This window comes from Pyxicephalus adspersus, chromosome 5 (genome assembly GCF_032062135.1).
Source record: "Pyxicephalus adspersus chromosome 5, UCB_Pads_2.0, whole genome shotgun sequence".
Classification (NCBI taxonomy): Eukaryota; Metazoa; Chordata; class Amphibia; order Anura; family Pyxicephalidae; genus Pyxicephalus; species Pyxicephalus adspersus.
In genome coordinates, this window is record NC_092862.1 from 20,600,448 (window position 1) to 20,612,416 (window position 11,969).

Sequence of the window (11,969 nt, forward strand, 5' to 3'; positions counted from 1 at the left end):
GGGAGCATAGGGGTGGGGGAGCTGCATCCTTGATCCTGACCACATGATAAAAGAAAAGCAGACATACCATACTGACACATCCTGTCAGTTGCAACACAGGGGGTGTTGTTAGGATTGTAAAAGACCTGGGGACCATTGGGCAGCAGCAGAAGAATGATGGAGCCAGCATAGAATTGTATAAAATGCAGGGAATGGTCTAACTGTGGTTATAGTGGAACCAAAGCCCAGAAACATATTACGCAGCGCTGTACATTAAATAGGGGTTGCAAATGACAGACAGATACAGACAGTGACACAGGAGGAGGAGAGGACCCTGCCCCGAAGAGCTTACAATCTATTAGGTGGGTAAATTAACACACAATATGAGGGGGATATGTAGTGGTGGGAAGTAGTGACGGTTTTGTAGTGATGGGTTTTAAGTGCTCTTAAGTGCTCAAACTCAGTAATTTCACTTTACATAAAATGGTGGACAACTCTTTTTATGTAAGGTAAAAATTCTGTTTGTTTTTTAAATGCAACACCCTTTTAAAAAAAATAAAAGGGCGCAGCACCGCCTAGGCATTTGAGAATGAATGGGAGCGCAGAGCGTCCCGGGATACCTACGTCACGCATCCCAGAAGGCTCATGGGTGCTCCTTCCGTGCATGCCCGATCATCTTGGTTTTTTTCAACCTACATCACCAAATCTTGCGTCTAGGTTGGGTGACGTAGTAAGAAGAACCCAGAGAAAGAGGTGAAGATGGCGGCGGCCGGCGTGCTGGCTCAGAGACAGATGCCGGGACAACGAGGCTGATGGGCATTTTTGAGTTAAGTTCCTCTAAGCAGAAAGCAGGAGCAAGCCGAATAGGACGAGAAAGACCATTCCAGAGAGTCGGGGCAGATCTAGAAAAGTCTCAGAGCCTCAGGCTGAATGGACAGAAATCCTTTGACATGCAGAAAGTTTTATTTTATGTATTATTATTAAACAGGATTTATATAGCACCAACGTATTACTGTACATTAAATAGGGGTTGTAAATGACAGACAGATACACAGGAGAGGACCCTGTCCCAAAGAGCTTACAATCTAAGAGGTGGATTTCATCTTTATATTTATCTGGCTGCTGGTAACACCAATAAATGCTCTCATGGCGCACACCTAGGCTGTAAAGTCACTTTGTAGGGATTTCTTTGCCATAACAGTGAACTAGGTGAAAGGTCAATCAGGCCAAACAGGGGAATGTAATGCACCCCCACCATCCTGCTTCTTTTTTGTAACCTGACCGACCTGGGGGTATGGCAGGGGAGGTGAACAAAGGCTGGGTGGGGAGAATTGTAATCTGTAGCCCTTGCTGGGCATTTTGTGATCTCTGGGAGGGGGGAGCTGGATTGAGACGTGACAATTAGTCACGCACCCTCCCCCCCCTCCCTGGATGAGGATGCCGGGGATGCTGCATCACTATGGGACTTCCCAGCCCGGGGATTGTGTACCACGCACTGACTCCTGCTCTAACACGCCGCTTAGCAGCAGCTGATCACGCGCTGACTCGCTTCCTATTGGCTGATTTGCCACACACCTTTGCTCCTGATTGGTCACCGCTCTCCCCGCCCACGGCTACGTTGTGTGCGCTTTAGTAGTATCTGAATGGAGCAGCTGGAAAGCTGAGAATATTGGAGATAAGCAGAGCAAGCAGCCATAGGAAACCATTGGGAGCAATGCTCAGCTACAGCACCACACAGCATCTCTACAACAGCAGGGTAAGTGAACAATTATAAAAATGTCAATATAAAAAAAATATGTGTATTGTCATTATCATGGTGACCATGCATATACAATGTATTTATATAGAAATGAATGTCCCAGCATGTGTACAATTAAATGGGGGTACAGGTGATATATATGAGATTTCCCATTTATCATCAGCAGGCTATTGCTGATTTTTGGATGATGGGAAATGTCATATATATATAAAATGAAATTGTTATATATGTAAGATGATCTTGAGGATTTGGCATGGGGGATGGTTCAATTGCACACCATACATTGTAGTAGGGCATGCTGGTATTTGTAGTTTCCCTGATATGTCTTGTTAGCATTGATGTTCAGCAGATATTACACATTGCAATAGTACTCCTAAAAGTCATTACCTGGGCATGATGATACTTGTAGTTCCTCCGGTGGTGATGTGTTATCAGTGAAAGTGTTTGCAGGGAAGTTTGTGATGCTTTAGGACTACAAATCCCAGCATGCATTGCATAGCTTTCTCTGGGTGTACATGCCGGGACTTGTAGTCCTGGTAAGTTGTAGGGTCTTTGTGACCCCTGAGGCACATGCTCAGCCAGGGTTCGCCTATTTATGACAGGGGGTAGTTAGGTTGGTGGTATTTAGCCACCACCCCACTTGGCTTCTGATAATGTCGCCAAAATGACGTCACCTTTTCCCGTGTGAGGGGCTCGGTGTTGTCGGTGCTCCGTGTGTCAGGCAGGCGCCCCGGGCTGTGTATGTGTGTGATGAGCAGAAAGTAGGTGAGAGGTCGCCTAGCGCTAGTTCGCCGGGTTCATGCTTCCTGAGTGTTGCAGGGCAGCAGCTGATCACGCTTCCTTCACGTGCCCGCCCACAGGACCTCTGTCCAATAGCAGGCAAGAGCGCGCGGGTTCGCCAGCCAATGGGCGTTGTCATCAACGCTCATTGGCTAAAGCGAGCCAGCCGCTTGTTTGTGTAACTGTGCTGTGAGAATAACACAAAAGGCTTACGTGAAGGTGGTAGTGTCTCAGCTCGACAGTCACATGACCAACCCTGGAGGGCGGCCAACTAGGCTGTGTGGGTGGGGGAGAAGGAGGGGGGGTTACACAAAGGCTCCACCAATGGCGCCTTCGCATTTTATATTTGCGTGGGAAAACCTTTTTTTTTTTTTTTTTTTTTTAAACAAAAAGCTTTATTATACTTTAAACAGCCAACAGTGCTGAAAAAAACAAGTTACCATTGGCTCTTCAACTATTGTGAAACTACAAATAACAGTTTAATTTTTTGCTGTAACATAATGTGCCGCTTTATTAATAATAATAATAATTATCCTTAGGAAAAATATGTTGTCACTGACTTTACCATTCCCTGTAGTCCCTGAGGTGCCAGTTATGTGATCGGCATTGGTCACAAGGTTTTTGCTAAATGGTTTCTGACAGCAGTCACATGACCAGAGCCCAGGTATCAGTCATGTGATCACTGTTGATTACAGTAGATGAGTTATTAGAGCAAAATAGGCATTTTAGACTGCAAATAAGTATATTTTTATGTGCTATTCAGCATTGTAGGCCTAGCTCTTCCCTTATTGCTTTGTGTTGCACCAGAATCAGTCAGCTGGGTCTCCGATGTAAAAAATCATCAGGCGTTTCTCATAATCTGATTAAAACTTCCATTGTGATCATTGAGGATGAATTGCTTTACACTACATGGAGCTAGAGAGATCGGTGATGTCTTTTCTTAAAGGATAGCTGTGAGCTAAACTAATCCCCCCACCCCACTAAATGAGATCCAGTAACCACAGTCCAGCAGTTTGTGTTTAACTTGCACCGCCCTTTTGGGTTTGCTTGCACACTACAACCTCATAGACTTTCTATGAGGCTGGTGGACCTATAGGATCAGCTGATAGAAATCTCCTTAAATTATTTTTTAATATTTCTAAGAAAAATCATTATATCCCCAATAATTTGGGGTTTAGTGCAGTGTTTATTGTATTGGAACAGTGTTTAACCCAGAAATTTTATTTATGCTGGGTGGGAACAAATTGTAGATGGGTGGCAGCCCCTGTATGGTGACAAAACTCTTCAGTAACCACCCAAAAACACCTGGGGGATATCTGAAAATTGCCGGGTGGTGCGCCCAGGTAAAAACACTGAGGAACTTTTTTAATGTTGCAGTAGGAAATTCCTAGTAATTGTTCTGGATGTTTTATGTCTCCTCAGATGGACAGAATGGACGTATGTGGTGTTCCGCTCCCTGGGGGAGCTCCCTGGAAGTCCACAGCAGAGAAAAGCGATGTGGAGGCAGTGGAGGCTCTGATGTACATGAGCAGCCGATGGAAACCGGAGCCCAAAAGCTACATCGATCTAAGGCCCATCACCCCAGCCTCCGATCTCTCGGAGAATGAAGACAGCATGATCACAGCCGACTTCAACACCATGCCAGCCTTTGTAAGTGTGTCCCACAGACTGCAGTTGTATTGCTTTGTATTACTCTGACCCGCCTTTAATAATTTATTTCTTTGTAATTAAAAAGGTTTGTATATCTAATGCAGTGTTTAACCCAGAAATTCTTTTAAGCTGGGTGGGAAAAAATTGTAGGCAGCTGGCAGCTCCTGTATTGTGACCCAACTCTTCAGTAACCACCCAAAACAGGTGGTTACTGAAAAGTGCTGGGTGGTGCACCCAGCTAAATGGGGCTGGGGGATAACACTGCAATAGTGACAGTAGGTGACCTCTCACTGTTTCATCTTCCTACCTTTTATCAATATATATTTCAAAAATAACATAGAACTGTAGACTAATCAAGCTTTTATTTTAATGTCTGCAGTGTCTGACCCCTCCGTACAGTCCTTCCGAATTTGAAATGTCACATTCCCCAAACATCCATCCGGTGTCTCCAAGTAATGAGAAGAAGAAGCCTGTCACCAGCACAACCCAGGCTATTGCAGCTTACAATCCACCGATTCATCAGAAAGCTCAGGTGACGAGCGTCATCCGCCATACCGCGGACGCAGAGTTCTGCAATCAACACCATTTTACAACAAAGAATTGTGAAGGTCACAGCACAGGCATAAGCACGCAGCACCAAGGTTCTGTTGTGCAGTCTGTTGAGAATAAATCCCCTGTTCCCGAGCAAATTAAGACTGAAATGCAGACTCCATCTTCCCTGCCTGGAAACAGTAACCATAGTACTGTTACTGCAGCTCCTGTTCAGGGATTTATTGGCAAGCCCAGTTCCCCCGATGCCTGTGTTATTCCAGTGCAGATCCCATCAGCGCCAATGCTGGTGTCTACAGCAGTAACGGCAAATACAGTACCACAAATGCCAGTTTTGTGTCAAATGGTCCCTTTTTCTTCAAGCAATTCGATGGTGACAACAGTAGTGGCAAGCACTCCTGCCCAGGCCCCAGCAGTCATGCAGCCTGTCTTCTATATGGGAACGCAGGTTCCTAAAGGGACTGTGATGTTTGTGATGCCACAGCCAGTATTGCACAATACAAAACCTATGATGACCAGCGGCACCAGACTGTCACCAATAGCACCAGCACCTGGAGTTTCAGCTTCAGAAGCCAAATTTCCCTCGCCTATGGATGCATCCCGCATAAGAAGCCACGTTTGCAACCAGCCTGGGTGTGGGAAGACCTACTTCAAAAGCTCACATCTGAAAGCCCACATGCGAACACACACCGGTAAATGAATATCTGTTAGATTTGTATTCCTTTAAATCTTGGTTGGGATTTTCTGGTGTAGTCTGCCTTCCCTCTAGGGACTCATCATCACACTTTTGTTCTTCTACTATTGGTATACAGTGTATTAAACTAGTAATATCCACACAAGCCCCAACATTGGCAACACATATTAGGCTCTTTTTAGAAAGCTGGCACACAAGTATGAGGTATACAGTGTATCTATGATGTTCGCGGGAGATAGTAATGTCCTTTAGAAAGTGCATCATTTGAAATGGTTAACTCACTTTCTTTTTTTTTTATTGTGTTTTTCTGTATACAGGTGAGAAACCCTTCAGTTGTAGCTGGGAAGGCTGTGAAAGAAAGTTTGCTCGCTCCGATGAACTGTCACGACACCGTCGCACACATACAGGAGAAAAGAAGTTTGCATGTCCAAAATGCGACCGACGATTCATGCGCAGTGATCACCTGACCAAGCACGCCAGGCGTCACCTATCTAACAAAAAGCTGCCGACCTGGCAGATGGAAGTCAGCAGGTTAAGCGACGTTGCTCTTCCTCAAGCCTCGGCTCCTGTGCAGTGAATGTACCCCACTGAGCTTGTATCTCTGTTATAAGTTCATGGTACGTCACTGGTGAACACCGTGATGACGAGTCGTCTTCACTCCATGATGGACGCGAGTCTGATTGATGAAAACAGAAATGCGGTCCGTGAAGTAACGGCAGTGGTGACTGAAAGACTTTTCCAAGGACTCAGAATCCTGTAATCGGTGTTGTTGTTTTGCACTGGAGATGATGGTTGAATGCAGGTTTTCTGTGCTGTCGGTAGTGCTGCCAGGACAGTGTGTGTTATTATTTCAGACGATTTGCTACTAGTACCGCTTACAAAGCTTTGTAAGCTTTTTTTAATACTACCTGGTCAAAGTAGCTGTTTTTGGCTATTATATGGTGCCTGATTTGTAATTAAGTAAGGTTGGGGTGGTATATACCTGACTAACAATACAAAAACACCTAATCTACTAACCATTCTAGTACACTAAGGGTTAGCTAATGTTTATCAAGTCCTCATACAACTAGCAAGTTATAATTTCAGCCTGACTTTTTAGTGTCTTCTCTTTATCATATGTTACCTGGAACTAGAAGGTGTAAAACAAATGAAAACTATAACCCATTGATCATTTGTTTTTACAAACCTTCTTTTTGTTTTCACCTCTAGTTCATAAAGACAGATTATTCTGTTTGACTACTATAATTTCATGTTGAGGAAGTTGTTTTGGGGTTTACAAGTCACCTTTATATGTATCCCAAAAGTGTGGATACGAGTTAATGTCATTCCATTTAAAAACTATGCACATTGAATTTATTGCACATTGCTGCGTATGTTTTTAATTATTTTTTCTTTGCTAAGTTTGTTCAGAAGCTTGCTGAGGTTGATACTATTGAAGGAAACTGTACCAAAACAGTAAAGTTATATTTTGCCCCCACACTCCCTATTTGGAATATGCCCTTACAGTATTCAACCCAGGCATTTTTTTTAAAGCTGGGTGGGAAGAAGCTGTAGGTGGGTGGCAGCCCCTGTATTGTGATCCAACTTATCAGTAACCACCCCAAAACAGCCGGGTGGTTACTGGAAAGTGCTGGGTGGTGCGCCCAGCTAAAAGGGTCCAGGTAGAACACTGCCATTAGGTAGTAAAAAAATGAATATGACCTTTGCGTCCCAATTCCTTTCCATGTAAATGGTGGGGCAGGACGACATTGTGCATTTTCCATTCTGAAAGTAGACCCAGATCCTATACAACAAAATACGTGTCTTTAAACACACTCTGCAGTATTTACATACAACAGGAGCCAAGGACGTAGTGGATTGTGGTCATAGCACATCACATTACAGATTGGGAGAGCCATTCACATGTTATAAGTACAAGTGGTGGGGCAATGGATATCTATCTGAACCTTATTGTAAAACTGTTATCCTTTCGGTTTCCTTACCCTTATTCTTCCATAGTATGTGAATGAAGATACTAATATTCTTTTTATAAAAAAGCCATTTGTTTAAGAGCTACACCTAAAGTGCATTACACCTAATAAAAACAGGCATGCAGGCTTACAAAGGCAGCTTAAACCTTGTTTCTGCTAGTAAAAGCAATTCCAGCACTGTCTAGATTTTAGGATGTACTGTCTGGTCTCCCGTTTCCTCATAGTAATGTCTGTGATTTTTTTTTTATTATTGCTGGTCAGGTACTAGGTTTTCTGCGCTGCCAGACAAATAATAGAGTCTGTACCTTCATCCTGTTACCTAATAGAACAATCTGCTTATATGTTTTGTAGGAGGTCGATAGGTGATTTGGGAGTAAATGAGAAGAAAATTTGACTTTCATTTGCACTGGGCTCACTTGCTAGCTTAGTAAGTGTTAACAAATCTTTTATGCTAATCCGTTTCCCTTTAGGTTCTTTGTTATCCCCTAGTGTTATCTTTCTTATAGCAAGCATTCACATTTAGGTGTTTTGTAGCATACCACTACACAAAACTCTGGTCACAGCGCACAGGTGGGACATATTGCAGCATAGCTTGATAACCTTATATCTTTTATTTTTTTTTGTGCATATTATCCAATCAAATATACATTTGCACATATATACATTTACTGTGACTTTGTAAGTGAAACCGCTTATAGTGAAAATGTAACACTTAATTTCTGTCTCATCCTAATGTTTACGTAATCCATCGCTTCTTAATGATTTGGTTCACAGAAAGGTAACATCTCAGTTATCTGGAGGTGGGTTACATTTTTCTTTTCTTGGTCTCTCAGGACTACAGGGTGATCTCCTCACTGTGGCACCCAGTAAAAGATAGCCAACCAAATAAAATAGGTGCCACGTTGGCCAAAGAAGAAACAAGTGTGAGGGACTGACAGCTAAAGTGCACAGGTCTTATAGTTGTAGCACATGAGAGCTTTAGGATGCAGATGGGGTGATTGCAGCTGCAACAATCTAAAAGTGTAACATCCACACTGGGTGGAGTTGCTATTGAAGTCAGACCTACACTTGGATGTCTGATAAATATAAGCCTACTTCAACTTGATATACTTAAAAGATTAAAAAAAGCTGCAGGTTTCAGTTGCTTAAAGTGCATTTTTGAATCACAATGTCACAAGTTGTACATATGGATTTTTGTTCTTTAAGCTGCACTATGGTCACAAGTGTTTGAAAGGGCATGGAGAGACACAGCTAATACCTAGAAAAAGACATAATCTATTCTTGTATATTAAATTGTCAGATAAATGTAAAAGTCGGCCATTATGATTTGATCTAATGATGGGGCCTGCAAGTTCAGCTTGCCTTACTGATGTCACCTAAGCTATAGGTGAGGTCATTAGCTGTATCATTTCATGACTTTACACCTCCAACCAAATGGCTGACTAAATATAATATATGTATCATCACTGATGCTTTAAAGCTTTAAATACCAATTCTTTCCATGGGACTTTTGCACAGATTTCAGCAGGTTTAATGTTGATCATTAATGTATGAGGCATTTTGTGACTACTTTTTTTTTTTTTTTATATGTTTGCACAGTATTTCAATACAAATTGTACTTTATACATAAAAAAAATAAAAGAACACTTTTCTATCACATCTGTGTAAATTTTTATTTTGTGCAAAACAAAAGTGCTTATTGCAGCATAAATGGTAACAGACGCATGTAGTTGTGAATGGGCCCTCATGGTTCCTCTAAACAAAGGCACTAAACTGCAGTGCATGGATGTGAACCAAACACATAGAAATGTATGGGACAACTTCTTATTGTGCATTTTAGACAGGTAAAACTTTTGTTTTACTGCAGGAAATTGGAATACAGTTCTGAGATTGCTGATGTTAGGCCCATGTCAAATTAGACATCCGGAATCAGTGTGCAGGGCAGAGAAAAGCCAATGTCCACCGGTCACCCCTTTGGATGAGCGAGATGTCATTCAGGAACATTTAGGTCACTTCCATGCCTCCAGGTTATGATTGGGCAGTGAAGGAGCAGCAAATGCTCACCCTGTTCTCCTTCTGCCAGCATTTTACTTTAAGCTGCAGACTCCCCAGGACAGTCTATCACTGAATGCAGATAGTACAATGAAAAGTACTATACTATTGTATAACAAGGCACCTCATACTCTCCATACCACAGAGCAAAGAGCCGAACAGCTCGTTTATACAACCTTTCCAAACTCAACTGAAATGATAATGAACAGACGACAGTTATTTCAAGTGTATACTTATTATAACTGCACATAAAGTTTTCTTGCAAGCTTTTGAAAACCAAGTTTCTTTTTCAGGCATTGATCTGTATAGACAAATCGGTGTATAGAGTTCTGATACAGTTGTATGTCACGCCTGATTAAGAAATTTAGCTTTAATTACTTGCATGAAAACTCTATTTATTGTTAGGCATCAAGGGTATTCTTTAAAGCAACTTTCCTTACTGACAAAAAGTGTTTCTCAATCTTCTCCAAGACACATTGGAATGCAGCCCACTTGATTCAGCACCATACAGGTAGCTGTATTTAAAAATACATTTAATGGCTTGTAATAAATACATAACTGCATTTATAGGTGTTTTGTATGTGTTTGGAGTTTAGCTCTAAGTACTGTGCAACCTCTTGGAGGTGTTTCTCTGCAGCTCTCTATTGGGCATGACTCCAGCAAATCCTTCTAGAATCTGTTCTGCCAGGATCCTTGGCAGTCTGGTCATTTCCACTCCACCCTACTCCTCTCACATTGGGAATAGTAATCAGAACACACATAGGCACCTTAAGCTGAAAGAATCTTTGTCGGGACAAGTTCCAGACACATTTTTAGCAGCTGCTATCTTATATAAAGCTTGCGAGTTTACATTATGGGTTTATTCATTCCAATCTAAGACCAAATAAGAAATGATAATTATCAAAGTCCAACTATTTGATGCCATTAAATATAACAGTTAAAGAAAATACACAGGTAAGGTCATACTTACCTAAAAGATCATCTGAGAAATAAACAAATACAATAAAACAATCGGATGAGAATCAGTATTTGTGGAGCGGGGTGACTGTTGTAATGGTGGAAACAATACTGAAGCGTACAGCTGGGCAACGGTTGCCTCATACAACTTAAGACTACACTGACGTCACGCTGCGCCTTCTTTGTTTTTCCGTCTCTAGTACAGTTCATGAATTGATATAAATTGAAATAGTGCAATATAAAGGTGAAAATTGTCATTCAGAATATAAGAATTTATTAGAATAATATTTCTGTTTTATTGGTAATAAAACATAAAAATTGCAAATAATGTCCAAACTTTTCTTAAGGACCACTGGTTGGGCATCACAGCCCCATTAGGGAAATAGCCCCTTACTTTATGTCTAAGAGACACAACAGGAAGTGAGAGGAAACTCCCTAAAGTTACTTTTCACCTTGGTCACTATTAGAACACTTTACTACAGTGATCTGTAAAATGTTTGTTGCTAATAGTTCAGCAGCCATGTAATTGAGCAAAAAAAATGGCAGACTGCAATATACATAATTCCTTCAGTAACATTTTTAAAGCCAAAAGCTGCAAAAACAAAGTTAATAGGCAGAGCCCTGAAAATGCACATACTCCCTGACAATAGCCTATCTTTTTCACTAGTAGAGGTATTTGACATGTGACGTGCTGTACAGAGGATTCTGACCGCATGGACTTGAACTCGTGGCCTACAGAGGAAACGTCAACTATCTTAGCTGGTTATGGGTTTTTTGTTCCTAGTTTCAGCCAGTACCTCCCTCTCTCCCACCAACTCCCATCATGGCCTGTCTCTTTCTATCGTAGTAAACTGCAGACATTTGTTAGTCCCGACTGATGGTCCTAGGCTTAATCACCCACTGGGGGAAGGCATTCTCATTTCCTTGTCCTGCCACAGGTGTTATTCAGCTGGAAAGGCCATGCAACATGCCATGTGCTATGTTACACACATGTGCTTCTTATACTTCTCATTTAAAAAAATGGCAGAAATGGGTTTCCCAAGTGTAGGGACACTTGAGACAGAGACACTAGAGACAGAGACAGCCTCCATACAATAGAGGTACTCTGATGCCAAACATAAAGCCCAAATGCATCTGAAATTGAAGACACGTTTTTAAAGCAATCATGTTGATGAGTGTAAACTATAAATATTACCCTTAAAAGTACATTTTACAAATTTAAAAAGCTATAGGGTATCTGAGTTTAACTGTAACAGATAGAAGTCTTACATTTGCTGACCACCTTCTTTCTCATTTAGATAGATCATTTTTACTGTAATAATGGACGCTGAGAAATTTAGGGTGACATTTACTGTTCTCATGCTTTGGGTGTTCAATGGTCACAAAGGATTGACTCTACCAGGAGTACAAACACATTTTGCCTATAAATATAAATTAACACACATATATTTTTATTTTTAATATTATTATTATTACTACATAGTATTTATATAGCGCCAACATATTACGCAGCACTGTACAAAGTCCATAGTCATGTCATTAGCTGTCCCTCAAAGGAGCTCACAATCTAATGTCCCTA

At 41.5% G+C, this 11,969-nt stretch overlaps 1 protein-coding gene across 1 annotated transcript; it reads left to right on the forward strand.

Annotated features, from left to right (window-relative positions):
• The first annotated feature begins 1,595 nt into the window (after window positions 1-1,595).
• Window positions 1,596-9,038, forward strand: KLF10 (KLF transcription factor 10). The gene is made up of 4 exons (XM_072410818.1): window positions 1,596-1,735; window positions 3,941-4,168; window positions 4,548-5,409; window positions 5,729-9,038. Exons 1-4 carry the CDS (start codon window positions 1,694-1,696, stop codon window positions 5,986-5,988), a joined length of 1,392 nt encoding a protein of 463 aa, XP_072266919.1. The 5' UTR covers window positions 1,596-1,693; the 3' UTR covers window positions 5,989-9,038.
• The last annotated feature ends 2,931 nt before the right edge of the window (window positions 9,039-11,969 follow it).